The sequence below is a fragment of the Colletes latitarsis genome, chromosome 8, assembly GCF_051014445.1.
Source record: "Colletes latitarsis isolate SP2378_abdomen chromosome 8, iyColLati1, whole genome shotgun sequence".
Lineage (NCBI taxonomy): Eukaryota > Metazoa > Arthropoda > Insecta > Hymenoptera > Colletidae > Colletes > Colletes latitarsis.
The window spans coordinates 23058570-23086160 of record NC_135141.1 but is presented as its reverse complement, the minus strand read 5'-3'; the positions used below and the strand labels follow the sequence as shown (position 1 = coordinate 23086160).

Sequence of the window (27591 nt, the reverse complement as noted above, 5' to 3'; positions counted from 1 at the left end):
TAACTGATTTTCTCATTGGAAACTCTTATATATCCCCCTGCAATTTTCTCGGATTCAATGTATAGAAGAAGAGGAGTTATCGAGGAGGAAGAAACAAAAAATTTCATAAGAAAATTCGTTGCTGACACGTTAAGACGATCGCTTAGCGGCTAATTATCGCTGCTGTAGACGATTGCCTCGATAATGGCGATCGACCGGACGCTCATTACTCTGCGACGCTTCGCGAGTTTTCTCATGCGACGGTCGTTCGTTGCATCCCCCGTTCGTAACGGAAGTTAACGAGCTATGTTTGCGGACGCTGTAGACGCGAGTCGATAAATCTTCCGGCTGTCGCGTTAACTTAATTCATTGTTCGAACTTAAACACGAATACAGTGAATCGAGCGATCGATTTTTAAGCGATTTGAACATTTCTCGAATCATTGTATGAAGTCAAAAATCGCGATCGTGACGAAACGATGAATTAAACTTTTTACGCTTCCCTATATTACTTCCATGTTTAAGTTTTCGAGCCACTGTTTTGGTCATCGATTGAAATAAAATGGACGGTACCAGAAGACCAAACCCTCTGGTGACAATTTTCCAATTGATTTTCAATATTCGATACATAATTGAATTACAAATTTTGTCACGTTCATTAATAATCCGTTTTAAAATGATCGATGGTATCATTTAAGCACGATATACTGTAATATTTTCCGAAAATTGAAGTCGATTATAACCGATAATCATTGTTACGTTATTTTGTAATTAAATTTGCAACGATTGCAGTTATTGTGATTTCTAAACTGTAAAGGTAAACGAGTTTCATGCATAATAAAAAGGACAATCGAGTATAAGTTACACACAATGCAAACGCCCACGCAACAAGATCCCACAGAAGTAGTTCGCTTCGGTCTACGGGGAGTCGTTTGCGTTCTTTCCGTCGAGCCCTATAAACGTTCGGTTTACGTTCACCGCAGGGACCGTCCGCACAGTTTTACGTCGTCGTCCTGGGGCCGAGTTCCCGAGTTTCTCAACTTGAAAACCGTGTCCGATTCACCGACGCGGCCATAGTGAGAAGCTTGCGGTTTGGCCGAAACGGTGCAACATCCGACACACCCGGACGGATTTCGCGTGTCAACAGGGCTCAACCGTAACGGTTTCGCCCTGCAATCTTGCCTTCCCGTCTCCGTGTGTCCCTTTGTTCGCCACGCTTGCATTCTCAAGCTGTTGACTGGCACGATTCACAGTTTCCTGATGCGACCGCGTCTGTTCCGCAAGGTCTCCAGTTTACTCTGCAAAAACTTCGAGGAACTTCGATCAAACGCTTTGGTTATTAAAGTTCTATTTTTCGATGTTAGAGTAACGCTACTGGAACATGTTTCCGCGCATCAAATCGTCTAGATTTATAACCTGAGACAGTAGCTCTTCCTTTGGAAGTACGGGAAATATGTTATCCGCCGTCCAAGACCATTTATTTAGCGGTAATCCGTCTCTTTCGTTTTCGCTGGTTGCATTCCTGTACTTGGCAGTAGTGCATTCAAGTTGTTTATGGGGGCAATTCTGTGAAACTCAACCATCGGTATCTTTAAAGATAAAATTTTTCAAGTTACGTAGTTCATTTTTACAAGATTTCCCAGTTGAAATTTGCCGTCTTTGAATCTCGGTTACGGGATACCGTGGAAATTAACATTTGGACGTTAGAGCCTCGTAAATCTCTAGATTCAACGGCAAGCCAATCGCAAACGGCGCTCGTGCATCCTCGATCGAAGATCTATGGCGTTCGCGGAACTAGGCTAAAGCCAGCGTTTAATGGATGCCAAGCGTCCGATTGCAAAGATATAATCTGCGTGGCAATCGAGTTAATGGCCCTCGTTGCCCCGTAAAAAAGTCCGTTTGAACCGGTCGAACAAGCAAGTTCCTTTGAAGGCGCGATCGTCTTTGAATCGACTATCGGATGCTCCGGATTGCACGGTCTGAAAACCATCTTCTCTTTTGTTCCAGACATCTGGCGTGAAAAAAAGGGCCAATTCCTGGTAACTTGCCCTTTCTGGATTATCACGGTCGCGGAAGCACGATCGTTTGATGCCTGACGGAATGACGTCGGCCCCATCCCCCGCATCGTCATCGTCGACGCAGCGATCTCTCGCGTCTCCGGTGCTTCTCGCTAGAATACGAAGGACGCGCGTTTAACCGACGCGATCGAAACGTTCTATCTCGATCAAGGAATACCGGTGACCGACGAAGAAGAAAATTTAGAGGAGAACGGAAGGAAGAAATTACAGGATCGCGACGATCTTTCTTCGCTGAGTGATTGAGACTCGGATTACGTCGAGCGTTTCGAAGCGCCGGTATTCGGAGGTCCGAGAAAGTAAATCTACGACACCGGCCGAAACGGACGAGTCTTCCAATTTTACGAGAACGCGAGATACTCGATCAAGATGAACACCACGATAATGAGCACCACCAGCGTAATCGATTACGCGCGGAAAGCGAGCCCGGACGACTCGATGATCCAGAACTGCGAGGCGGACCTGCCGATCGTATCGCTGGTCAATCAGATCCTCTACTCCATCGTCTGCATCGTCGGTCTCCTCGGGAACACTCTGGTGATCTACGTGGTGCTGCGGTTCTCCAAGATGCAAACGGTTACGAACATGTATATCGTGAATCTGGCGATCGCCGACGAGTGTTTCCTCATAGGAATACCGTTCCTGGTCACCACGATGAGTCTACGCAGTTGGATCTTCGGGAAGATCATGTGCAAGGCCTACATGACCACCACCAGCATCAACCAGTTCACCAGCAGTATTTTTCTGTTCATCATGAGCGCAGATCGGTATATTGCCGTCTGTCACCCGATCTCCTCTCCAAAGTTACGCACACCGTTCATCTCGAAGATCGTCTCGCTGACCGCCTGGGCTACCAGCGTACTCTTCATGATCCCGATATTCCTTTACGCGAACGCGATGGAGACCAACAAGGGCATCTGCAACTGTAACATCTACTGGCCCGACGAACGCGGCGGTCACACCACTTTCACCCTCTACACCTTCATTCTGGGTTTCGCCATTCCGCTGGTGCTCATTCTGATCTTCTACTTTCTGGTGATCAGGAAGCTGCAAACGGTGGGACCAAAGAACAAGTCGAAGGAGAAGAAACGGTCCCATCGCAAGGTGACCAAATTGGTGCTGACCGTGATCACCGTCTACGTGTTGTGTTGGCTACCCTACTGGCTGACCCAGGTGGCTCTGATCTACACGCCGCCCAAACAATGCCAGAGCAAGATCACGATCACCAGCTTCCTGCTGGCTGGATTCCTCAGCTACAGCAACAGCGCGATGAACCCGATTCTCTACGCGTTCCTTAGCGACAATTTCAAGAAAAGTTTCCTGAAGGCGTGCACGTGCGCCGCCGGGAAGGACGTGAACGCGACGCTGCACATCGAGAATAGCGTGTTCCCGCGCAGAAACAAGGCGAGCGCCGATAGGCTTCAATCGAACCGACTGGTCGTGTCCGGGCAATCCAAGCTGGAGCTGGAGGACGAAGACGTCGAAAGGGGACTGTTGATCAGCAAGACGTCCACGACGACGGTGACCATGACGTCACGGTCGAACATCACCATAGGCAACGATGCCAAGGATCAGGCGCAGAGGGACAGGGATTCGTTGAAGAACGGTGCTCAATTGACCTTGCTCACGCAGGTATAAAGTCTCGATCGAGAATTACGATCCAACGAAACGAAAACGACGGGCTAAGAATGGCCTCTTGAATCGTCCCGTCGGATTGCGAGACGAGTTCTCTCTTTCTTCGTCGCGGTGATCAACGAGCTCGAGACTCATCGGGATTGGACCAGGGGAGAATCGCATCTCTCAAACGAGACAGGGAATTATTCATGCCCCCGCGTGCAGAGCCTGACGATCTCCGGAAGATAACCGCCTAACTGTGCGTCGAGTTTTTCAAACTTTCCCACGCGTTCCCGACCGATCTCTCGTTACGCGCGTTTCGTTCGAACGTATCCTAGTACCGTGTTCCGCGAATACCATCCAAAAACATCGAAATACTCTCGGTTGGGGGTGCAAGGATGAAACAGAGTGCTCTCTGACCCACGACGACCGTGACACATGCTCCACCATTACTCTTCGGCATGAACGGCTCCAGAGAGCGGGTCTTTTCCGATTACCTGGCAGGGAAATTGATGACGTTTCTATGTTTACGAGTGCGCGACACCAAAGGGAATTGGTTCGAGGAAACAGGTTAAGATGGCTGGACTTTTAGGACGAATCCTTGCAGCGACAGTGCTTCGTAATCCACGTCGAAGACGCGAGTTTTGCTTTCGTGCGATTCTTGTCGGAGGAATGAACCTTGACCCGAACGCCTAATCGAAAGTACGAGAGAACAGGGCGGTCTATGGAAACTTTTGCACGCAACACTATCTTTCCTCTTTCAACCGTTTGTTCTTGATCGTTGTACACGAAATCGATGATCTGGAAAACAGTGAAGAAGACGACGTTGCTGACGCGTTTCGAGCGAAGCGTCTTGCATACTAATAGCGAAGCGAATCGATGCTGAGAACGACGCGCGTCAGCTATGGCGACAAAGTGCACCGATTGCTATTGAAACGAAAGGGAACGTGGAACCGATGGTTTACAGTGCCAAAGACAAATTCTCACCGTATGGACGGATCGAAACTTTTAATTTGTACTTTCGCGCGAGACACACCTGTTGGAAGAAAGTACAAAAATTGCGTGGAAGACTCCTCCGGGACTGGCGTCCTCCTTTCTCATTTCCCTACTTCCTCGATGCTCTCTTCCATTATTTCGAACCGCCTGAACTTGCCTCGCGCTCGCGACAAAGTACATATTTGCTCGCGAAAAGGGCGTCGCGGCGAGGTTTCAGCGTCGATTCGAACGTTTCTGACGAGATTGTCGCTCGCTTTGTCGATCACCTTCAACCTTTTCGTTGGCGTTTCTTTCTGATTTTTAACATAGCTCTCGCTGCCCCGTCGATAATCTCGTCCAGAGACTTATATATGTATATATACACGCACACGACGAACCAACAGACTGCATCGAAGAGAAATTCTAACATCACGATCAAGAATCACAAAGTAAATAGTCTTTATCCGTTATATTTAAGAAACTTGATTCTTGCTTGACTCGATCAAATCCCAACGATTGGTTTCACGATCGAATGGTAAATTTAACGTGAAACGCCATTACGAACGAATTAGATTACTCGACAGGGATTCAACGAAGTCAAGCAACCAATGAATCGATGTTATATGATCGTCAATTGTCGTATTAATGAAACAAAACATGGAAATCGTCGGCTGTATCAATTTTCTGTAACTGCTAAATGATTGTAAGATAAAATAAAGTAAGGAGATTTAAATGTGTACGGTCGTGTGCAAGAAACTGATGTTCTCCGACAACCAGAGATTTTAAATAACTAAAGAACCAACGAGGAAATCATCGCGCGCGAACGTTTGATCGTTTTTGGAGAACAGCTCCGGAATATTTGCTCCGAGAATTATTATTCTTCGGGCTTCCGATAAATCCGGAACCTCCGAATAGCAGAGGACGGTCGCGCTGATTGCTCGATACCGCTACGTTTGCCATCCAATCAGCATAGTTTCTAATCGGAATGGTATTCCAGTCCTAAGCCCGACATTCATTTTCCTCTTGGTACACCTTTCTAACGAGACTGTATTTATTTCGCTACGCCAGAACGATCTATTGAATTGGAACATTCGTCGGATACGATTTGGCCGGCGCGTCTGACCAGCAATCTACTTTTCTACTTGCGCTCGAGTTCGAGTTGAACTCTACCGCGCGCGTACCCCTTAAATTTGCGAAAATATATTATTCTTTCGCGCGTCGAGTTACCTGTCTTGCAGAGATGTCAGAAAGGCACCGAAGGTGCTCCCTCACACTATGTCAGATCACGCGTACGTGAGCTCGTTGAGTTTCGGAAACCCGACAAAGGCAACATGACGCATGCCCTCTTTCTCGATTCTTCGAAGTTGCCCGAAGTAATTTCGGACCGCCTCGTGAGAGTCGAGAGAGAAAGGCTCACATTTGTCTTCTCGCTCTTAACAATTGAAATCCGACCTCCCGTCAACAGGTCTCCACTGGCCTCTGCTGACCGCTGCTGACCACTCCTGGAATTTCTGACAACGTATAACGATTACGACTGGCTACTGTTAATCTCTCCCAGCTTCTGCTGACCGCCGCTGACCACTCCTGGAATTTCTAACAACGTATAACGATTACTACTGACGTCTGCCAGCCTCCGCTGGCCTCTGCAGATCGCTGCTGATCACTCCTGTTACTTCTGACAACGTATAACGATTACGACTGGCTCCTGTTAGCCTCTCCCAGCCTCTGCTGGCCTCTGCTGACCACCGCTTATATTTCTGACAACGTATAATGATTACTACTGACTTCTGCCTGCCTCCGCTGGACTCTGCTGACCGCTACTGACCACTCCTGATACTTTTAACAAGGTATAACGATTACAACTTGCTACTGCCTGCCCCTGCTGGACTCTGCTTGCCACTGCTAGCCTCTGCTGACCACAGCTGACCACCCCTGATGCTTCCGACAACGTATAACAATTACTACTTGTTACTGCTTGCTCCTGCTGGCCTCTGCTGGCCGCTGCTGACCACTGCTGACCACCGCTTATATTTCTGGCAACGTACAACGATTACTACTGGCTACTGCCAGCCTCTGCTGACCTCTGCCAGCATCTCCCGACCTAAGCTGGCCTCTGCCAACATCTCCCGACGTCAGCTGACCATCGCTGACCACTGCTGACCGTTGCTGATAACTTGTGGCATGATGTAATGTAATATAATATGTTTATATGTATTAAAGTTTTGTATAATGTAAATCTATGCCAATAAATGATATAATTTCAAAGAATTCTATGTATTTTCATCATTTTTTACGCCTCTTTCCCTCTCCAAATAGAAATGACGTCATTTCTAAGATCTCCTGAAAATTCTCGGATCCCTGAAATTTACCGGCGTCCCTGAAATTTCAGGGATTCCGAGAAGTTTCAGGGACGCCGGTAAGTTCCAGGAATTCGCAAAAATTCCTGGCGGCGAAAAATTTGAAATCTTTCCGGGGAACTTGGAAAATTTTAAAAGATTCGGAGTGTCTTATAACTAAGGGAATGATTTCGATAGGAAAAGAAGGGTAAAAATGATGAAAACACATAGAATTCTTTGAAATTATATCATTTATTGCCATAGATTTACATTATACAACACTTTAATACGTATAAACATATTATATTATATTACATCGTGTCACAATTTATCAGCAACGGTCAGCAGTGGTCAGCGATGGTCTGCGATGGTCAGCGATGGTCAGCTGACGTCGGAAGATGTTGGCATAGGTCAGCAAAGGGTGGCAGTAGCCAGTAGTAATCGTTGTACGTTGCCAGAAATATAAACGGTGGTCAACAGAGGCCAGCAGTGGCAAGTAGAAATCACTAGGGGCGAATAGTAGCAAGTAGTAAGCGTTATATGTTGTCAGAAGCATCATAGGTGGTCAGCAGCGGTCAGCAGAGACGAGTAGAGGCATGCAGTGACAAGCAGAGATCAGCAGGGGCGAACAGTAGCATGTAGTAATTGTTATACGATGTCAGAAGCATCAGAGGTAATCAGCAGTGTTCAGCAGAGGCCAGCAAAGGCATGCACAGGCAAGCAGAAACCTGCAAAGGCAAGCAGAGACTTGTAGGGGTATGCAGTAGTAAGTATTAATCGTTATACATTATCAGAAATACCTGCAGTGGTCAATAGCGTTCGGCAGAGGCCAGGAAAGTTCAGCAAAGACAAGCACAAGCTGACAGAGATCAGCAAAGACCAACAGAGGTTAGCAGAAGTCAGTAGTAATCGTTATAGGTTGTCGGAAATATAAGCGATGGTCAGCAGAGTCCAGCAGAGACAAGCAGTAATCAGGAGCAGTCGGTAACAGTCGCTGTATGGTATCAAAAGTTGTCGGGAGTTCTGTACTTTTGTCAGCACTGGTCATCGGAGGTCATCAGAGGCAAATAGAAACCAGGAGTAATTCGCAGAGTTCAGTAATGAACTCTAGGAAAGGCAAGTAAAAATACCTGGGCAGTCGAGATTCCGAATCGTATGCCGTAGACGGGAGGTCGGGTTTCAGTTGTTAAGAGCGAGAAGGCAAATGTGAGCCTTTCTCTCTCGACTCCCACGAAGCGGTCCGAAATTACTTCGGGCAACTTCGGAATAATCGAGAAAAAGGGCATGGGTCAGTTTGCCTTTGTCGACTTTCCGAAACTCTACGAGCTCACGTACGCGTGATCTGGTATGTGTGAGTAGGGCACCGGATTCTGAATCTGGCATCTCTGCTGTCTTGCAGTCTGATATTTTCTAGAAATCAACCTTTCAATTTTCAGACAGATCAGCGAGTTCCTAAAGAGCGGTCAATATAGAACCCACTTCGTTCATCCCTTATCGGAAAAGCAATTCGCGAGACAGTAATATCGAACGGGCAATCCGTCTGGATGAACCGTCGACGAGAGTCCGTCGTTCCATCGCGAGAGCTTCTCTTTTTTACTGCGGGGTCGAGTCGAAGGAAGCTCTCGCCGAAGGCTGTTTACACGTGCTTGAGACGAGGTCGGTCGTAAAATGAGCTTCGCTGTGCCGAACCGTGTCACGTGCAAGTGCAGTTTATTTCGGATCGCTAATTTCAGTCCACACACGTGCTAGCGAGAACCGCAAACGCGCGCGAGCTCGGCCATTACGCGGCTCGTTCGCAATTCGAAAAACCGCGTCAGCCCGCTTACCAAATAGATGTACACGCGTATCGTTAGAAAAAGTACCCTCTTCGAATTGGAACGGGCGCAGAAAGAAAGAGAGAGGGAGTTAGAACGAGCGATTCCGTGGAAACGACCCCTAGTAAAATAAGTTTCGAACAATCAACGAGAAGATGCCATCGCTACGATTTCTGGAGGAGTTTGAACTTTGAAATCGATTTTAATCGCCCCTCGAATTGAAACTAATTCTGTTGGGAAACTATTGACAACGTTGCCTCCATCGGGTCGTCTTTACTTGACAATTTAAGCCCTCTTCGACGATACAAGAAAGAATTAGATATCCAGAGTACCGGGGATTGGAAGTGCAAGTCAAATAACGCGTTGGAAGTTTCGACGAGAAAATCGATCGTAAACGTAAACGTTAATCCTTTTCAAAGGAGATAGAATATCGCGGTATAGATAATCTCGTCTTACCTCGTACCGCAAAGAGTATATTTCGGATCGATCGTTAGCGATGGCGGTCAGATACAACGGAGATCAACAAACACGAGATCCAAGGAAATGCATCCATGCTTATGGGATCAGAGGGAGTCTGGGTACTCGTAACGCTCATAATCCATCGATCGCAACGAGATTCTTAGCAGCGAGCTTACACGGCTGCGTCATTAGCTTAACTTTCTCAAAGTTCACCCAGGGGGTGAACTTTCGAGTTCCAGGCTCTGATTTCTCCCTGATTTATAGGATCTCGCTGCAAAGTGTGCCACGAAACGTAAAAGTAGGATTCTCTGAGCTAGCGACTGTATTATCCAAAGTCCTGGCACAAAATTTACATGTGAATTTTGTATCGTGGAAGTGGAAAATTAGTTCTAGGAAACGGAGGTAATATCGTATTAGGGGTAATTTAAAGATATTCCTTTATGTCTCTAAAATAGTTCAGTTAGATTTAACAATAGTTTAAAAAAATAAATTCGTAAATAAACTTTGGCTGTAGTAAACTTCTGTTGGACGGTTATATCTTCGGGCGGAAAAGACCACCGTTAACATTTACCAGGATCGCGAAACGCAAAGGGAACCTGCGGAAAGGACGACGAAACGCTTCGAAGAATTCGCTTTTACCGCGATGAGGAACATCCGATCGAACGTCCTCGTAGATTCTTATTTCTTTAACGTTGTTTATCTACCGAGCCCGCTCCGATAGCACTCCTTTTGCACGAGGAAGAGCCAATACCGTGCTCCGTCCTCATAACGTCCACCTTGAACCCTTGAATGCCTATATACAGGGTGGACCTCGTCGCTTGATCCAACTCGTTTACTTCCGGCGCTAGTAATTTGATTCAAACTTTTCTCGCCATCGATAATTCGACTTTGACGAGGGTCTGTGAATTAGTATAGTATATTTTCGCAAATCAATAGCCGTAACATATGTTTTCGCCGTCAGAATCGAATTAATCGAGGAAAATAAAATGATTAACTAATGAAAAGGAATTATTGTAACTAATCAAAGTGTCCAGGGTGAAAAGGAAGTTGAATCGACGCGGATACTAACACTGAAACTAACGAAAGTTACGCGATCGACCCTGTATATCATCCCGATAATGTTCCTACCATCGCTTTAAAGTAGAACGAGTTGCACAATTTTTTATCGGACCAAGTCTGACTTTACGGCACTGTCCGTTACGTCGAACGGACACTTTTCGCTCCTCGTTGACCCATCCGGAAATAGATCGTATTGTTTCGTAACTATTGTATCACGGCGTTGCTACGGAAGATGATATTCCACGACCGTCCTCCTTTCGATAAATTAATATCGAAGGAGGTGGCCTGGCCCATGAATAGCGACGCTGATCACTGTAATACGAATACAACTTCTGACAATGGGTGTGTACAATTACACTGTCTTTGTTTCGATTGTACTACGCAATTTTGAGGATCTATTGGAAAAGGAAGGAACGTTAAATCATCGATGAGAAAAATTCAGGAGAACGACATTGGTAATATCGTATCGAAATTTGTCGTTGTTATCGTGGCCGTTCCGCGGTTACATTTTCGCTGAGCATCCACGCGTTTATCGGACCATCTCTGAAACGGTATTAGCTGGATGACGCGTATCGATGTATCGAAAGTAACCTATCGTTACGAGTAATTGCATTACGGCGACCCTCTTACGGAGAACCGAAACGTGGGCGATGGTTCGCTTTCGTCGCGACGATATCACGTTAGAGTTAAAATAACGCGAAAGAAAGCGCAACCTTGGTCCCGCCGCGACGTTACGGTCGTTAAACGACGGCCTGCATGGGATTCGTATTTAATTTCGTTAAACGAAACTGCGATCGCATTTAAATTTTAATGCACCGGATGCGGCGTATTACGTCGCCGAGAACTGTGGGGGTGGAACGTTTAATCGCGAGGCTTTTATTCGGCTTAAAGGGAATCGGCAGACGACGTAATTCCAGCACAGACGGTATTCGTAATTAAAGAAAGTATCTTGGGATCTCGTTCGCGAAGATAGTTCGGTACGAAAGGAAAACCAGATCTTTAAAAAACTGTAAGAAATAGTTTTCCAAAGGTTTATAGTTGTTAGTTCCTCTCGAACGCGATTTCCTCGTTCCAAGTCTAGATTAGACGCACTTCCGGACCAAAATGCGATCAGAACTTGACGCGTCGAAACCGGAATTATAGAATCGTGAAACCGAACGCGCTTCGCGTGGGAATTGACGACCTTCGCCTCTACATCCATAATTAAAGTCCGTGGGCTTTACGCGCCGGATTTAGTGTCATCGAATATTCAATGAAACGCGACGTTACGATCGCGTGAACGCGTTCGACGGGGGGTGGCGAAATTTTGCGAGAAAATGCACGGAACGTCTAAAATTGAATGCATATTTTATATCGATTAATTCGCGGAAAAAGAGTTCCCCGATTTCCGGGGAAAGTAAATAAAAGTAAAAGAACGAACTACGAATATAATATTCATGAAACGGAAGAAGCTTGAATTTATACGGAGAATTTTTAATAATCCCGGCCGAGCCTCAAAGAAAATCAAGATGGATGGTGTGATTTGCACATTCGATATTAACGCTAGATTCGCGGACATTGATCACAGATATTTTTAATCTGCACAATACAGACTGCTTTTCTACGCGAACTTAAAGTTTTACAAACGCAAATAATTAAGGGGGTATTCTTGTCTAGAATTGAAATCGATTTATTTTTATTGCACTTTCTTAAAGTATATATCGTTGAAAACATGTCTACAACAGGATTTGTTTTAATAAATAAAAAATAAAAGTAAAATGTGTTTTTCTCGAAACCACATTTTTTGGACTGGTGTGCACGATATCTTAAGTTCTAATTCATCGATTACCTTCAAATTTGCAGAGTTTATTCTTTCATACTTTTTAAGCATGTTATAAATTCATAAAAACCAACAAAAAACAATATTTAATCTTCAAAGTATCGCCATTTTTTTAATTATCAAGACTTTTAATTTCTAGTGGTTCACACCATAGTCATATTCATACAAAACAAGATGCCATTTTATTTTTTTGTTTCAGATTAAAGGAACGGTCGGAATCATGTACTCCAGCAGGACACCTTTTCTTTACAATACTTTCGTTAACCAAACACAGTTCAATTATGATTATTTTTTGTTTACAAAAATAATTTGTGTTCTTTAAATGTTAGTAAATATGTGTGCCGCAGCCGATACACAAAAAGTTTTATAGTTTCTTTGTAAAAAAATCCCGAAGAAAGCTGAAAATATCACATTCTAGACAAGAATACCCCCTTAAGGTAAGACGAGCGAGGCAACGTACAGAAATATCGTTAAAGGAGGAAAATAAAAAGTTTCCTTTTGGTTGGGCGTTTTCTCATCGTGCGAACTTGCATTGACGAGCCTCGGTTGGCAAAGTTCGAAGAAGAGCCAATCGGAACGGTAGTTCGCCACGGTCCACCGATGATTAATTCGCATTCGGTTTTGTTCAGCGCACGGTCCGCTGGGTGTTTCTGCTTCTTTGATTAGGGATTGCCTGAAAATCCATCGAAAGACAATGGTCGAGAAGAAAGGTGAAAAGAAACGGGGTCAGAAAGTTGATCGAACGATGTTTCTCTTCGCGGAGAAAGAAATTCTCGAATCGCCGTGGAGTTTAGAATTTTTCGTCGACGAAGTTCGATAATGGAAGTGGCTGAGCGTATCCGTCCTCCTCCGAAACGAATAATCTGCTATTATTGGCCTTTTTCTTTTCTATTTCGGGCGACTTTAACCGTTGGTCCAGTTTACGGTTAAAATCGACGGCGTATCGAATCGCCCGGAATGAAATGTCAGAACAATTCCAGTCGGTCCGTAATAATTTAAGTAAATTCGGCATCGTCGAGCATTCCGTCGGTCTCGTTCCAGATGCATTCGAGCGAGCTCGTTTCACCTCGAATTTCTAAAGAACGACGCTTCACGGAACGTCGGGGCTTATCGGGTGTCGTCGCAAAACGCGCGGCACGCGATAATAATCGCGAAACTGAATCGCACAGGCTATCTTTCTTCGCGATTCTATTCATTCCTTCTTGTTGGGTGCTTAACTTTTCGAAGAGACGCGAGCGTCGACAAAGACGGCCCTGGAAATACGCGAGAGCAAGACAACGACGAAACTCGATTCGCTTTCGAACAGAAGATCCACGTCGCAATATCATTAAAGATTTACTCGAATTCTCCAAATTTCTACTCCATCGCGCAAAGTCGACAAAGAGTTTATTCCAGCCGGATCTTCCCAGGAGGGAACGTTGCCCAGAGAAATTTAAGTGTCCGGAAGAACTATATAGTGAGTAGAAAAGAGTATTCGTATAGTTAGCTTTTTTGAGAAAATCAACTCTCTTTTATGGATAACTGATCGAGCAATAATGTAATGGAAAGATTTGTTAAGTTAATTCAGGCAAACTTCCATTCTTGGAAGTAGTGAAGGAATGACATTGTTCTCGATTACCGAGCCAACGAGATTCAGATCATACATATGCAGATTGAAGAATAATCAGGCTTATCTGGTTCGATTACCATACACATTTATTTGCCACTTCCTGTGATTCTATGGGGAGTTTCTAAATAGGACGTCGTGATTTGAACTATCGTACGACGACGAAAAACTCCTCTACTCCGAATCTATCAATAATAATAACGATAACGGAAGAAACTATAATATGTGCAGATAAATATTGTCGTTATAGTGCAAGATCCTGATATAACGAGATTTTGAGCGACGATGGACTTTAGCATAAAGGATAAAAGACTCGTTTAATAAAGAAATGGGCGTTAGATTATCCATCGAACGACAAACGTTGTTTCCTTACATTCCAGGGCGAAATTCCCGGCAGACTTGAGAGAATCGATTTTATTCCGGCTCGTCAGACACAGTCTCTATCACTTACTTACGTTCGGTCAGTTGCCTGACTTACGTCGACAATAACCGAGGTCTATCGCCGGTACACACACGAACGAAGAGCTCTTGTCACACCGTCTGTCGAAACACTTAGGTTTCCCATCGACTGAGAATGAAATCAGATAAATCGATGCATCGAATCTAGAAACCCGTCGTTTTCTCTCGAGATAGACTCACTTTCGTCCAGTTACCTGAAATCCCAAAGTGGATTCCACAGACTAAACAAAAACTCGATAGTAAATAATCGTTGCTTGATAAAGTAACGACGAAATAACGAAGTTTTTCAACGGATTGTACAAAATCTGTTTTGTTCGCATCGTTTGTCGTTCGTCGAAACGAAGGTAGGAACCATCCATCCATCTGCGGTGCTTTTAACGAAGCGTTGGACAGGACCTGCGAGGCCCGACCGAAAGCTCCGAACGATTGATTTCCGATGGACGTTTGTCGAGCGACGATCCTAATGAAATCTCGACCAAGGTCGTACCCACCGGGGCAAAGGTCGCGAGAAGAAGAGGAATCTAGACTAAATCAACGAACGAAGAACAAATTAGCTATGACGACAAGCTGATACATTGAGGGTGTTCAGCCAACCCTGGGAAAAATTTTAGTGGGTGATTCTAGAGACCAAAATAAGACGAAAATCATGAATATCAATTTCCTGAATGAGGCTTCATTAATAAGTTATTAAAAAATTAAATTAAAAAATTTCAAATCGTTCTGGAAAAATTATATTTAGTTACACGGATCAATTTCAAGCATTTCTGGTGAATACACATACCCCTGAATTCCTACCCATTTTCGAGAAAAAAATTCGAATAAGTACTGAAATTTTTAGACGAAATTAAAAAATTTCAAATCATACTAAAAAAATTATATTTAGTTACAGGGGTCGATTACAATCATTTTTTATGAATAGACATACCCCCGAAATCCTACGCATTTTTGAGAAAAAAATTCCTCACCGAAAATCTAATGTGAGGCCAGAAATGGTTCCCTGAAATTTCATGGAAATCTTTAAAACGTCATAACTTCTGAACGGATTGGACGATTTTAATGTTCAAAAAGGCAAACGACGCGTATTTTAGTGTAGAATACGTAGAAATTATAAAAATATTCGAAAAGTTGTTCCTTGACCCTGCAAAATGAGAAAAACTCCATAAAAATGGTTCAATTTTCAAGCAGCCATAACTCCAACAATAGTGAATATATTTCAATGAAACTTTTCTCTGAAGTAGAGCTCATGGGTACCTACAAAAAAGTATTAGACAACTTTTTTGTAGGGTGTCAAATAAAATTACTACAAATGAAAAACGAATTTTTAAGAAAAATCGACAGGGGGTAGCTGCCCTAAATTTTTCGACAAAATTAAAAAATTTCAAATCGTCCTAAAAAAATTATTTTCGGCTGCGGGGGTCAAGTACAATCATTTTTGGTCAATAGACATACCCCCGAAATCCTACGCATTTTCGAGAAAAAAATTCGAGTAGGAGTGAAATTTTTCGACAAAATTAAAAAATTTCAAATCGTTCTGAAAAAATTATTTTCAGTTGCAGGGGTCAATTACAATAACTTTTGGTGAATAGACCTACCCCCGAAATCCTACCCACTTTCTAGAAAAAAATTCAGTACGAGTGGAACTTTAAACGTTAATAACTTTTTAACAAAGCCTCCATCAACAAATTGGTATTCTTGATTTTCGTCTTATTTTGGCCTCTAGAATCTCCCATTAAAATTTTTTCCAGGGGTGGCCTAACACCCTGTATATAAATTCTTTGACACAGTTCTGTAAAGTTATAGAATTTGTATTACAACTGAACGTCAACCGATCAATTATTGTTACATTATGTAAGGAAACGTCGTACAATTCTAGTGGAGACATTCAAATTATAGTTTAGTATCTAGGTATACACTGAATAACGAATGGTTATATCCTCAAACTAGTTTACAGTCTATCATCCCGCCTATTGTTGCTGTCAATGGAGGTTACCCGCTGTCAATCTTCGTCTCGTACTCGGTCAATAGAAACAATGCATGGTGGTGATGGGGTAGCTAGTAGACTGTAAACTCGAGTAGGTGTGTAAACACTAGTTAGCCTTATTCTCGCAGTGTACACAGTAATTTCAAACAATTATACTTAGATTGCAAAAACCATCTGCTGAACAAGATCAAAAGGAGAGATTACGAAGCAGTGCTATCATCGATGAAAATGGTACGTATATTATAAAATAATCATTTTTTAGGAACATACTGAGTTTGGACGTTGCTTAAATTTCGCTACGAATTTTCCAAATGAACCAATATTTCCTTAACCACTACATTTTATTTTCAAACAGGTACGTGTTTTGAAAGAAAAGACAAGTTATGGCCTTCGTATTCGGAATTATTTATCGAGCTTTGGTCACTGGTGAGCTCGAAGAACGTTGTTTGATCCTCGTAGCCTTATTTTCAAAGACGTTGCCAGCCTCGCGTCTGTCCGTTATGCAAACGAGCGTCTTCCACTGCGACGTCGGAAAGTTTCACCTGAATTTCCGAGTACCAGGACGTGTCTTTTACCTAAAAAGTCCGGATTTCTATGTACGAACGTGACGCCGAGCTGGACGAGTCCCATTTTCTCTTCCTTGGCGATTTTTATAGGTCAGGAGTACACCGTACCTACTTTGTATGACACAGTATTGTTCGGCATCGGGTGACGTCCATTCTGCAGTCGCGAAAACACGATCCAGATTGGAAATGCTGCAGAAAAGTCGTCTATGGTAGAGTATTATTATTCCACGTGCAGTGGCGACGCTAAAAACACAAAAACTACTAAATAAACATCGCGAAGATCGTCTTCGATATTCTGAAAATTCGAAGACATCTTCTTCGTATCGCTGGTATTTTGTTTTGACTGAAAATAAATCGCAGAACAAAGTATACAATTTATATTATATTTGCTTGGTATCGAGAGTATAATTTCTTTTAAAGCGTGACAAGGACGTAAAATTAGCGAACGCGACAAAATATATAAAAGGAAAATCGGCTTAACCAAAATGCACGGAAGGTAATCACCGGCGAACACGATTCCAGGCGAACGGGTTTGCCTCCTGGTGCCGCGAGCGCATCGCGTACAGCAATTAAACAATTAATCCGGTGCTCACCGGTTCATAATTAATTCGCGGTGAAACTGAATCGCCGATACCGGAAACAGAAGCGCTACGCTGTCGGAATGCCCCTCTTCGCGAGACCCTCGAAATTCTGAGCACGTTTCTGGCGCAACCAGCCCTCGGAATTCCCTCGAAGGAATGCGAATGCACCGACAGAACTGCACCACGGATTCCCGAAATTCCGCGGGTCGCGCTTCCGTCAGCTCGAGTTCACACTCGTAGGCTTTGCGGCGAGCCGTGGATGTCCCAGGGTCTCCAACCTCCAATCCCGAATACGTCCACGCGATCTACAACTTTTCCAATTAAACGTAACAAGGGAAGAATCATTTTAATTGCATTGTATAAAAATTAGGAATAAAAGGCTGGAAGAGCGAGTCCCACGTTTGTGCACATATCGTGTAAACGGAGGCGCTTTGTGTATCGCGGTTCGAGAAAGAAAGGTATTGAAATAAAGTAACCCTATCTTCGGCGTTGAACGAGCGAACGGAATAACGAATAGAGAAGCAGAATCACAAAGTCCTCGCGATAAGAAAAATACTGGTGGAAAAACGTCCTTTCCTCTTCCTCCGATATTTTTTCCTCGCAACGTGAAATTTCCACGACCGATATTCCTCCAGGTGCTTATATTTATGTAAAAAGTAACGCGGTTCTCCGACTTCTCGCGATAGGATTCTCGATTCCCTTAAAAGGCAAATGGAATTGTTTTGTTGCTCGATATGCAAACGACGTTACAAATAGAACATCGATACGAACGTGAAACGCAACAAAAGAAAAGAATCGAAGCAATAAAAGGGAAGGAGCAGCCTTGGGGAACGCGGAATGCACAAGTGTATATTTAAATCCTAATGTTTGGATGCTGCTCGGACGAGCGGACATTTAGGTAAGTCTGTAACGTAAATAAATAACCAAACCAACGACGATCAGTTTCCTTTCCGACGCATATAATTAATTGATCGATTGTTGTGCGTGGAACGGAACCGTGTCGACGCGAAATTTAATCAGCCTAAAGCACGCTTTTAAACGTAATTACACGCGCGCGTATAAGCGAAGCGGAACCGGCCGCGTTACCTGGCCGATTTTAATCCACTTCTTCCCCATCGAAGCTCCCGCGTTTCTTTTGACGTTCCAGGCGCCCCGAAACGAATATAAAATACATATATATTTCCCTGGACGGCTAATTAAATTCGTCGCCGCCGGGAAACCTTTGATCGTCCGGCGTTTCGCGTAACATTTTTCGAATTCACGAGCGACACGCCCGAAACTCCGCGAGGCGGCCGAGGTCTTTAATAAGTTTAATTAGGAAGCCACCTAACTGGCGCCTAGTGAATTTCGTCACGAGGCCGAAAGTTCCGAGCCGTATTCACGCCCGGACACGTTCCCTTATTAAATCGTCAAACTTTGTTTCAAACGAAAACGTATTCCAGCCGAGGCGGCGAATAAAGTTGGTATTACCACCCCGAGAGGAATCGAATTATTATAAAACTAGTATATTAGGTTGGCCGAGAAGTTCCGTGCGTTTCTCAATATGCAAATAAAAAACAATTCTTTTATGGTTGGAAGTATCCTTATTCAATAATTTTTCTTTCTAACCTCGTTGTAAAACCTACTACCATCTTCCGGAAAGCTTCATAATTGGGAAAACTACCCCCTTTCCCTCGAAACCGTATAACTTTGATTCGTAATATATGTTTTATATAATCGTTATTCGAGGTGGTCGAACGACTTCACCCTGCGTGTAAGTATGGATTTAACCTTATCGGACATCAGAGATTCGCGATTCAATAATTTATATATAGTAATACAACAATTTTTCTTTCTAATCGCGTTGTAAAATCTACTACCATCTTCCGGAAAGCTTCATAATTGGGAAAACTACCCCCTTTCCCTCGAAACCGTATAACTTTGATTCGAAATATATGTTTTATATAATTCGAGGTGGTCGAATGACTTCACCCTGCGTGTAAGTATGGATTTAACCTTATCGGACATCAGAGATTCCCGACTCAATAATTTATATATAGTAATACAACAATTTTTCTTTCTAATCGCGTTGTAAAATCTACTACCATCTTCCGGAAAGCTTCATAATTGGGGAAAACTACCCCCTTTCCCTCGAAACCGTATAACTTTGATTCGAAATATATGTTTTATATAATCGTTATTCGAGGTGGTCGAACGACTTCACTCTGCGTGTCAGTATGGATTTAACTTTATCGGGCATCAGAGATTCCCGACGACACGACGATAATCATCAAGCACGATTTTCATTCTATTAAACGAGAGAAGCGTAGTTGACTACGTGGTGGATCGACTTTCGATCAAGAACATCGGGACGCGACATGCATTCGAACAATAACCAATTTCTCCTTGGCACGACGCGGCGATCGTCGCTCGAACCATCTTAATGCCAAATTCGTGTTTTAGCGACGAACGGGAGAAGTAAATAAATAACGGAATTTGAAGCGCGCTCGAGTCGTCGTTTCGGAAATTCAAATAAAAGTTTAACGATGGAGCCAGGTCGTAAACGAAAAGAGAAAATAACGCGCCGTAAATCGAAGTGCTTTGAAAAATCTGCACAAGTTATCCATATTAATTTTTTTATTGCCTATGTCCCTTTTTCGACGCAGTAAAACCGGAAGATCGTAAAAAGGAGCGCAGAGTTCTACCATCCTGTCGTCCGATCGAAACTTCCGGCCGATAGAAAACGAGCAATGAACGAGCATCGTTCGCCGGTCCAGGAAATCGATTCGCGTAAAGATCGACGGTAAACGTTCCGACCAGCACCGACCGAAAGGAGATAAAAGGTGACCGTAGTAGATATAGTATCATCAAAAGTTTATTCGTTACGAAACAGATAGCACAATTTCCTGACGATTCGTCCAGCCTGTCAAAATTTCCTTCGACGGCTAAGCTTGTATCGTAGATTGTCGATAAAAAAATCACCAACCGTCCAGCGACTGTTTCCGCGAAATCTTCCGGGCGCGGAAATCGATTGCGTTTCTTTCGCGGAAACGGACGGAAATGAAACGCAGCGGGGAGGAAAATCGGATAACGCGTGGCAAAAAGCGATAATGAGAGGTCGAGACTCCTCGAGAAACGGTGAAAAAGACCGCGAGCTTCTTCTTTGCCTGAAGAGGGGTCGCGATCGCTTTTTCGTCAAGGCAAGAATGTTTCGAGGGCTGGATACGAGGTATTGATTTCCAATTACCGCGCTGCTCTGTTCCATTCGGAGGGGGTGCGGAGGCTGGATACGAACGGTGAGAATCGAAAAAGGAAAGAAGGTATACATAATTAATTAACGAGTTTCACCTCGGCCCTGATACCTTTCCACCGCCGCGTTCTTGCCGAAATCTTTCCGGCCCTGATTTCCCCCAAGTTCCGATCAAAATTCAAATCCGTTTTAAGCGATTGCAAGCAACGAAGAAGACTTTTTTTCTTTCGGAATGGCCTATCAAACGCACCGGTATAATACGTTATACACGCGTATTTACACGCGTGTAGCCGGGAGGTCTATAAACGTCGTTTACCAATTCATACGGTTTAACAGAACGTTTAATGACGTCATGAACCAGTAAACCCTCATCGATACTGATTGTATCCGATTCACTCCCTATCTCAACGGATACTCGTATTTAGATAGGTAAATAGATGAGCTTCAACTGCCATAAACCTCTTAAAATATTATTACAAATATCGACCGATATCGCTATTTCTGTTCTTCGTATGGTCCGTCTTACACCGGTATTAAAATCAATTTGCTGTAACGGTTACGTCGCAATAACGTGGAAACGAATACCAGTGCGATATCGATACCTTAAAACACCCGGTAATTATAATCAGTCTCCGTTCGTATTATGGGCAACGTTCTAGCTCGTTGAAACGATTAACTTGACCGTCCAGGTTCGACACAAATCGTTGCAATTTTCGAGGGAAATTTACAAGCTCACGCGATGGAAGTTATTTGTCTGCGCGTGTACAGGTTTAGGGGTTGAAGGGGTAGAAAGATTGGGGTCGAAGGGAATGGAGAGAGAGACCACCGGGGACGGAGGAAATTGTGCTAGAGGGGAACGGGACGAGGAACCAGCGATGATTCTTAATTCTGTAAAACGTATAGAGCCACCGTTAGTGCGGTGTTAATTTCACGAAAATATTATTTAACGTTTAAGCGCAGTCGTTAACCTCTTTGTTCCCCGTTCTCCGTGTATCCGAGCCGCTCACTTATGCGCGGGGATAATTAAAAAGGAACGATACGAGTGGCAGTGGCGCTCGCAAAAGAATTAAAAATTAATATTATATAATCGTACTACCTCGTTAGATCCGTTATCATTAGTTACGAGATCACTGAACATGCGTTCGAATTTCGATAGTATCGCGACAGCCTGTCGTTTCGTGCTACCAGCGTGATATATAACCGTCTTGGACTCTGTGTTCTCTTACGGTCTAAAAATTTCATTTTTCTCTTGCATTATTGCATAATAAACAAGTTTTTATCGCTATTACATGCTTAATCCCATAGTCACTTTCACGACTTAGATCAATTTTCCTGTCGGTCCGCAGAGTAAACTCGACGTCGAAGAACACAGTGCATCGCGTTATGCAAATCAACTCTTATCGCGCTGCTCGTGACAGCCAGTGTACGCGTTTCTCATTTTTCCCCTTCATTCCGCTCGTTTCGATTCCGTTGGTGCATTAAACGATAAGCGCGATCCCATCGATAGAAAAAAGGAAAAAGGTAAAGGCTCGCGGTCGCGCGGCTTTCAATGGCTGTTTATCTTCGACATCGCGCGCTACGTTAATGAAGTTACGCGATCTGGAGGAAATTAAGTCACGACCGATACGGAATGATTTCTCGTGCGAGCTTCGAGGCACGATCCAATTAATTACCGTGCCAGACACACCGGAGGATAATAGATAACGAATCGTCCGATTTCCTCTACCGAGCAGCTCGTTTCTGAAACGAAACGATCAGTTTCGAAGGAATCTTAACGGGCTATCGGTGTAATTAAGATTTCTCTCCGTTCGTCTGTTCTTTGATTTCCAGGCCGTCGGTACAGCGGAGAAATTAATCGTTGGCTCGGTGCTCGACGGTTTTTCACGATTTAAAACGCCCGTAACTGGAACGTACGACCCGATGAATATTTATTATCGGAAAGTGAATTTTTTCGACAGGTCCGCGATCAGAAGTTGTTACATATTATTAATACCCTGTGTCGTAATTTCTGCAATTTTATTTAACGACGTGTCTCGTTCGGAATAATAATTTTTATCGTCGCGATGATTTATAACGACCTTTGCACTTTCGAGATCTTTTATCGAGTTTCGCTTCCAGCAGGACAAAACGGGGAAAGACCAGAGAGGCCGTTGGTTCAACGCGAGACCTCTGGCGCCATCTTTCTCTCGTGTGGCAAACATTCCTCCGTCATCAGTATATCGTACAGACCAAATTATGTCGACGACAATTTGTTTTATTCTTTTATTACTTTCTCGAGGAACGCTGCTGCTTCGTTTTCCTCGAAACACGTTGTAAAATACGACTTGGAGCTTCGTTACCATTCAACTGTCGCAATTTACGCTCGAGCGACGCGCAGGGAACTGTAGAACCAGCTTTCCATAAGCAGTCATTCATAAAATGTTTTAAACGTTAACGATGGTCTCTTAAATACGTATAACTTCGTTTCGAACGATCCACAAATTACTCTTTGCGCTCTTAAACCTTTAATTACTTGTCGATAAATTCGCGTCGTCAAATTACCACGCACAAAGCATTAATCCTATTTTAATTTCTTTTTTTTATTACGATAACCGTTCGATTACGCTTACCGCGAGCTAATTAAACGCTACGTCCTCCGATCGATCGGACGTTCACGTTTCTGTCAGCTTGCGGATCACGTTGATATCGTCGCGGCGAATTTAATCCTTATCCGTCACTAATTATAAATCTGTTGTAAATAGCGTTACCAGTGGTCGGTAGGGTTGTTGCAAAATTACAGCGCCGAGTCCATCGATCCCACTGGGATTTATTCTCTGTGAAAGGATCACAGGGATCCGTTTGACATTGTCGGAATTAGAGGGACGTCGACGCGTTCGAAACAATCGCCTTTTGTCGCACCGCATTCCGGCCAACAGGAAATTAAACATCGCCAATAGCACGACTATAGTACCCTCGAACGCTTCATTTTTCTTTAATTGAATTTGTAGAATTGTCGTCGATAATGCTCGGCAGAGATTTAATTTACGATATCTTTGATTACGGATGGGAAGATTCCAAGTACGATTAGAAAACAGACGATAGATAGTTTGTAGTTTTAGTTTAGTATTGTTCGTGGTGCATATTGACTCCGGTTTGAAGCGAAGAGAGAACTTTCGACGAGAGAAGAAGGCTAAACACGGAGCAAAGAAGCGAATCCAATCGACCTCACCTGCAACTTCCGCTCCAGAAAAATGTTTCCTCGCGGTGAACCGTAACGCAGAGACTTTCGGACGAAGGTCGGAGATAAAGAAGCAAGAGTTTCGCTACAGCCATCATCCGTCGAGCGGTTCTTATTAAATAACTTTTCAAAGTACGTGTAGGGGAAATATAATCGCGATAAGGGTTCGCACGATTTATCCGAGAACGCGTCTCGGAAGCGCGATAAACCGTATGCAGGAGAAAAGGATCGAACACGGAAGAACCGCGTAAACGATTTACCTGAAAAGCTAAATAAATTTCCAGGTTATTATACGAACGTCGTAATTTTCAAGGAGCGACGTTTATAAAGCCCGCAGGCGAACGGCACGCACTCGCGGTCATCGAAGTGAAATATTGGCATCGAAATCCACCGAAAACCGAAGATAATTCACGGATGAATTTCGCTGCAGATTGTGCGAGCAACAGGTGTCGTTTCAACACCTTTTAATAGTCTTTTCAAGCTCTAACGAAATCGATAATTTCGCTCCTTGCCAGAAATCAGAGCACTTGATCGCCAGGACAGTCGATACGCTCTCTGAGACTTATTCATAGGGTCTCCATATATTTTGTTAAAACTGAAACACTTAAAATTTTATATTGTGCGTTGACGAGACCTATTCTAGAATATTGCAGTACAATTTGGTCTCCTTATTACAAAACATACATAGACAACATTGAGAGAGTTCAACGCAAATTTCTTCGTCTTATTGCTAGACATAGTGGGAGTCCCATGCCTCTTTAATCACATAATTATGATGACTTATACTAATCTCCAAACACTGCATAGTAGAAGAAGAATTGCAGATATTATATTTGTAAGTAAGCTGATCAAAAGACATATTTCGTGTTAAACGATTATATGTATGTACCATCTAGATATTTATCACTTTCTATTTTACTCTGAAAGTTACCGCACTACGTTTGGATCTCACAATTGTGTAAATAGAATGATTTTGTACACACTAAAACTGATATAATTGAACAATCATTAGAAAGTCTAAAATTATTCTTACAACATATTGTAAATTAATTTATTTTTGTTAAATTCACTAAGGGATAATGTTTGACTATGTAAAATCCACATCTGTACCCTTGTATCTTTGTACTAAAGGGTTTAATCCCGTTAATAAATGAATAATAATGATAATAATAATTCTATTTAAAAAGAACAATGCCTTTACGCGTTACGATTACAGTTGTACATAAACGTAGTCTTACCGATTTTATTTATGATGATGTTATTACTCGGCAAAGAAAAGAGAGAAGTCGATAGCGAGTTGATAAATTTGAAGGAATAAACTCGCAGACCCATTGGTCGGTTGTGAAATCGATCATTGCCCGTAGCATTTTCTTAAACAAGCACGATATCGTAGATATCGATCGGAAGTTGCTTTCGACGGATAAAGTTGTTGCGAGTCAGCAAGAAGAGAAAAAAGGACACGCAAACGGTATGCAAAAATGTTCTCACGTTAAAAGTACGCGCGCGTTAATTTCGTTGGGCGCTCCGAATCGCCTCGATTTTCGATGACTCGTAATTGCACCGATTATCCATGGCCGAGCGGGCATATCTGGCCAGCGAACGAACGTGAATTACGACCGATCACCGATACGTTCTTGCGTCGGCAAGTAATAAAAGGAATTGTGTCGCGTGGAGCACACTGCAATCGGAAAGTTCTCTTTTCTGCCGATACTTTCCCGCCATTTAGCGGTGGTCGCTTTTGTTGGCGGAGAGCCAATGACCCTATTTTTGTCGTTCCGGTCCGTAGCGTAGAACTAGGAGAGAATTTAGTGGCCAGTCGTTAGTGTTTCGTTATTGGAATGTAAACACATCGTTTGAAAAAAAGGTTCGTTTACTTCCATCCCGATGTCAAACAAACAAATATCGCGCTAAAATCTGTAATCGGAGATCCTGATCGTCACAATCAGGGGTCAGAAATATAGGTTACAGGCGATTGGAAAATTTATTTCTATCGTGTTACTCCCTGCTCAAAATTAAAAACGCGTCGAGTCGTTCAAGGAGGGCCGTATAAAGGAACGGGAAACAAATAAGCAGGCCGTAAAGAGTAAACGTAATAACGAGATCGCGGTGTGCGAGACACGGAATACTTCTTTTTGATTGTGTTTTTGGATGGCCAGAGAGACGGTATCGGCATCAAAACGAGTCGTAACGAGTGTTCAATGGCCGGTCCTAGCCCCCGGCTCGATTTCGATCGGCTTGCCTGGCAAAAAGATTTAATTAACCGCGCAGAAAACTGGGTCGTGCGATAATGATGCACGTACCGAGGACGCGCTCCTCTGGAGGGAGAAAAATCGCGGGGATCTTGTCGTTTGCCGCCTTCGCCTTCGCGTTCGCCGACAATGGCCACGGCGACGAACGATTATCATGCGAACTGCGCGATTTTCCTCGATCGACCGTGAAAGGCGTCCAGCTAATCTCGAGGAAACTTTCACGCCCGCTAGATGATTAATTTTTTTCTTTTTCCTCCGCAGCTAGCCAATATTTAACGCCATCGTAGAATTCGGAATTACTTTTCTTCCGTTCTGGTGGAAATCCTATAAAAAAAACAATACAAAAACTGAAACGACTAATGTAAAATAAACGTTATTGTGCCTGTGGAAGTATAAAGAATTCATCCGAAGATTCTAGAATTTTCCATTATATCCAGATACGTATATGTTTAAAACAAAGGACGGCGTCCTAACAACAGAACAGCAGATCTCAGAGAATAAAGATCGTTCTTAGAATACGGTGTTTTTTATTAAATATCCCATAATATCCAACACGTTTCGAGCAAACTTGACGACGCCCATCGGGAAGCGCAAACAAAATTATTTAGGTGTTGTAATCTACCAAGATTCTAATCTATTTGATAAAATAAAATAGAGGCAAGCCACCTCGTGGCCGACGCGGCGTACAGAATTGTTCGATCAGAGGAAAAGAAAGATGCGCCCCTTCTCCTCGAAACTTTGAATTTGAAAGTATCGTAAGTATTGTTACTCACGGTTCGAAGAAACGTTCGCGATAAGTTTCGCGACGGGAGCACGGCTCTGTTTGTCTCTGTACGCAGAAGTACCTTTCTCCAAAGCAAGTCACGCGCGAGTTCCGCGCGTTCTTACGCACTTGCGTAATGCGTAATCGTCGGACGACGCGAAAAAAAGAGGGTTATCCGCCTCAGTGCCGTACATCGCCGCCTTTCCCCCCCTTCCTCGACGATCTATCCAACGAACGCGAGAGAGCGGCAGCCCGACGGCTCGATCGCCGATCGTTTTTTACTTTTCGACGGCGACAAGTTTTTCGGCAACGAATCGCGACGAACGACCGAAAATTTCGTACACCGTTCGCCATCGATCAAGCGTTTTTCAGAGAGCCGACGTTCAAACGGGAACACTTTCCTCTTAAAAAGGTTTCGGTGAATCGAGTGTCAAAGGTTCGTCTTGTAAAAAATTTAACAGATCGGGATAAATTCAGCGATATCAGCAATATTATTTTACTATCAAGCATTTGAAACCATACGTAAAACCGTTGAACCATGGAGGTTCCGTTCGCGGTGGAGGATTCTTAATGTCACGTGGACCGGAAGCTGGACAACGCATAATTTCATATTCGCGACGCTCGCGACCCAAGGAGCGAGATTTCTTGGTATTTTAAAGTACGCGACGCCAGAGCGAGAGAATATTTCACCTGTAATCTCCAGACACGAAGATTTGTTTGTCCTTAGCATACGCGTAATACTCGACCTAGGAGCTCACATTTTCTCAAAGGCTTTAGGGAAACGTGAGAACACACTCCGGTGCATATTTTA

The 27591-nt window shown here is 43.5% G+C and overlaps 1 protein-coding gene across 3 annotated transcripts in view; it reads left to right on the top strand.

Annotated features, from left to right (window-relative positions):
- Positions 1 to 5379, top strand: part of LOC143344594 (somatostatin receptor type 2) — a 56438-nt gene extending 51059 nt beyond the window's left edge. For all 3 annotated transcript variants that reach the window (XM_076770778.1, XM_076770776.1, XM_076770777.1), the window contains one exon: positions 1986 to 5379. In XM_076770778.1, coding sequence (XP_076626893.1) covers positions 2423 to 3691 — 1269 coding nt within the window. In that variant the 5' untranslated portion in view covers positions 1986 to 2422 and the 3' untranslated portion in view covers positions 3692 to 5379. The remainder of the gene's footprint in view (positions 1 to 1985) is intronic.
- The last annotated feature ends 22212 nt before the right edge of the window (positions 5380 to 27591 follow it).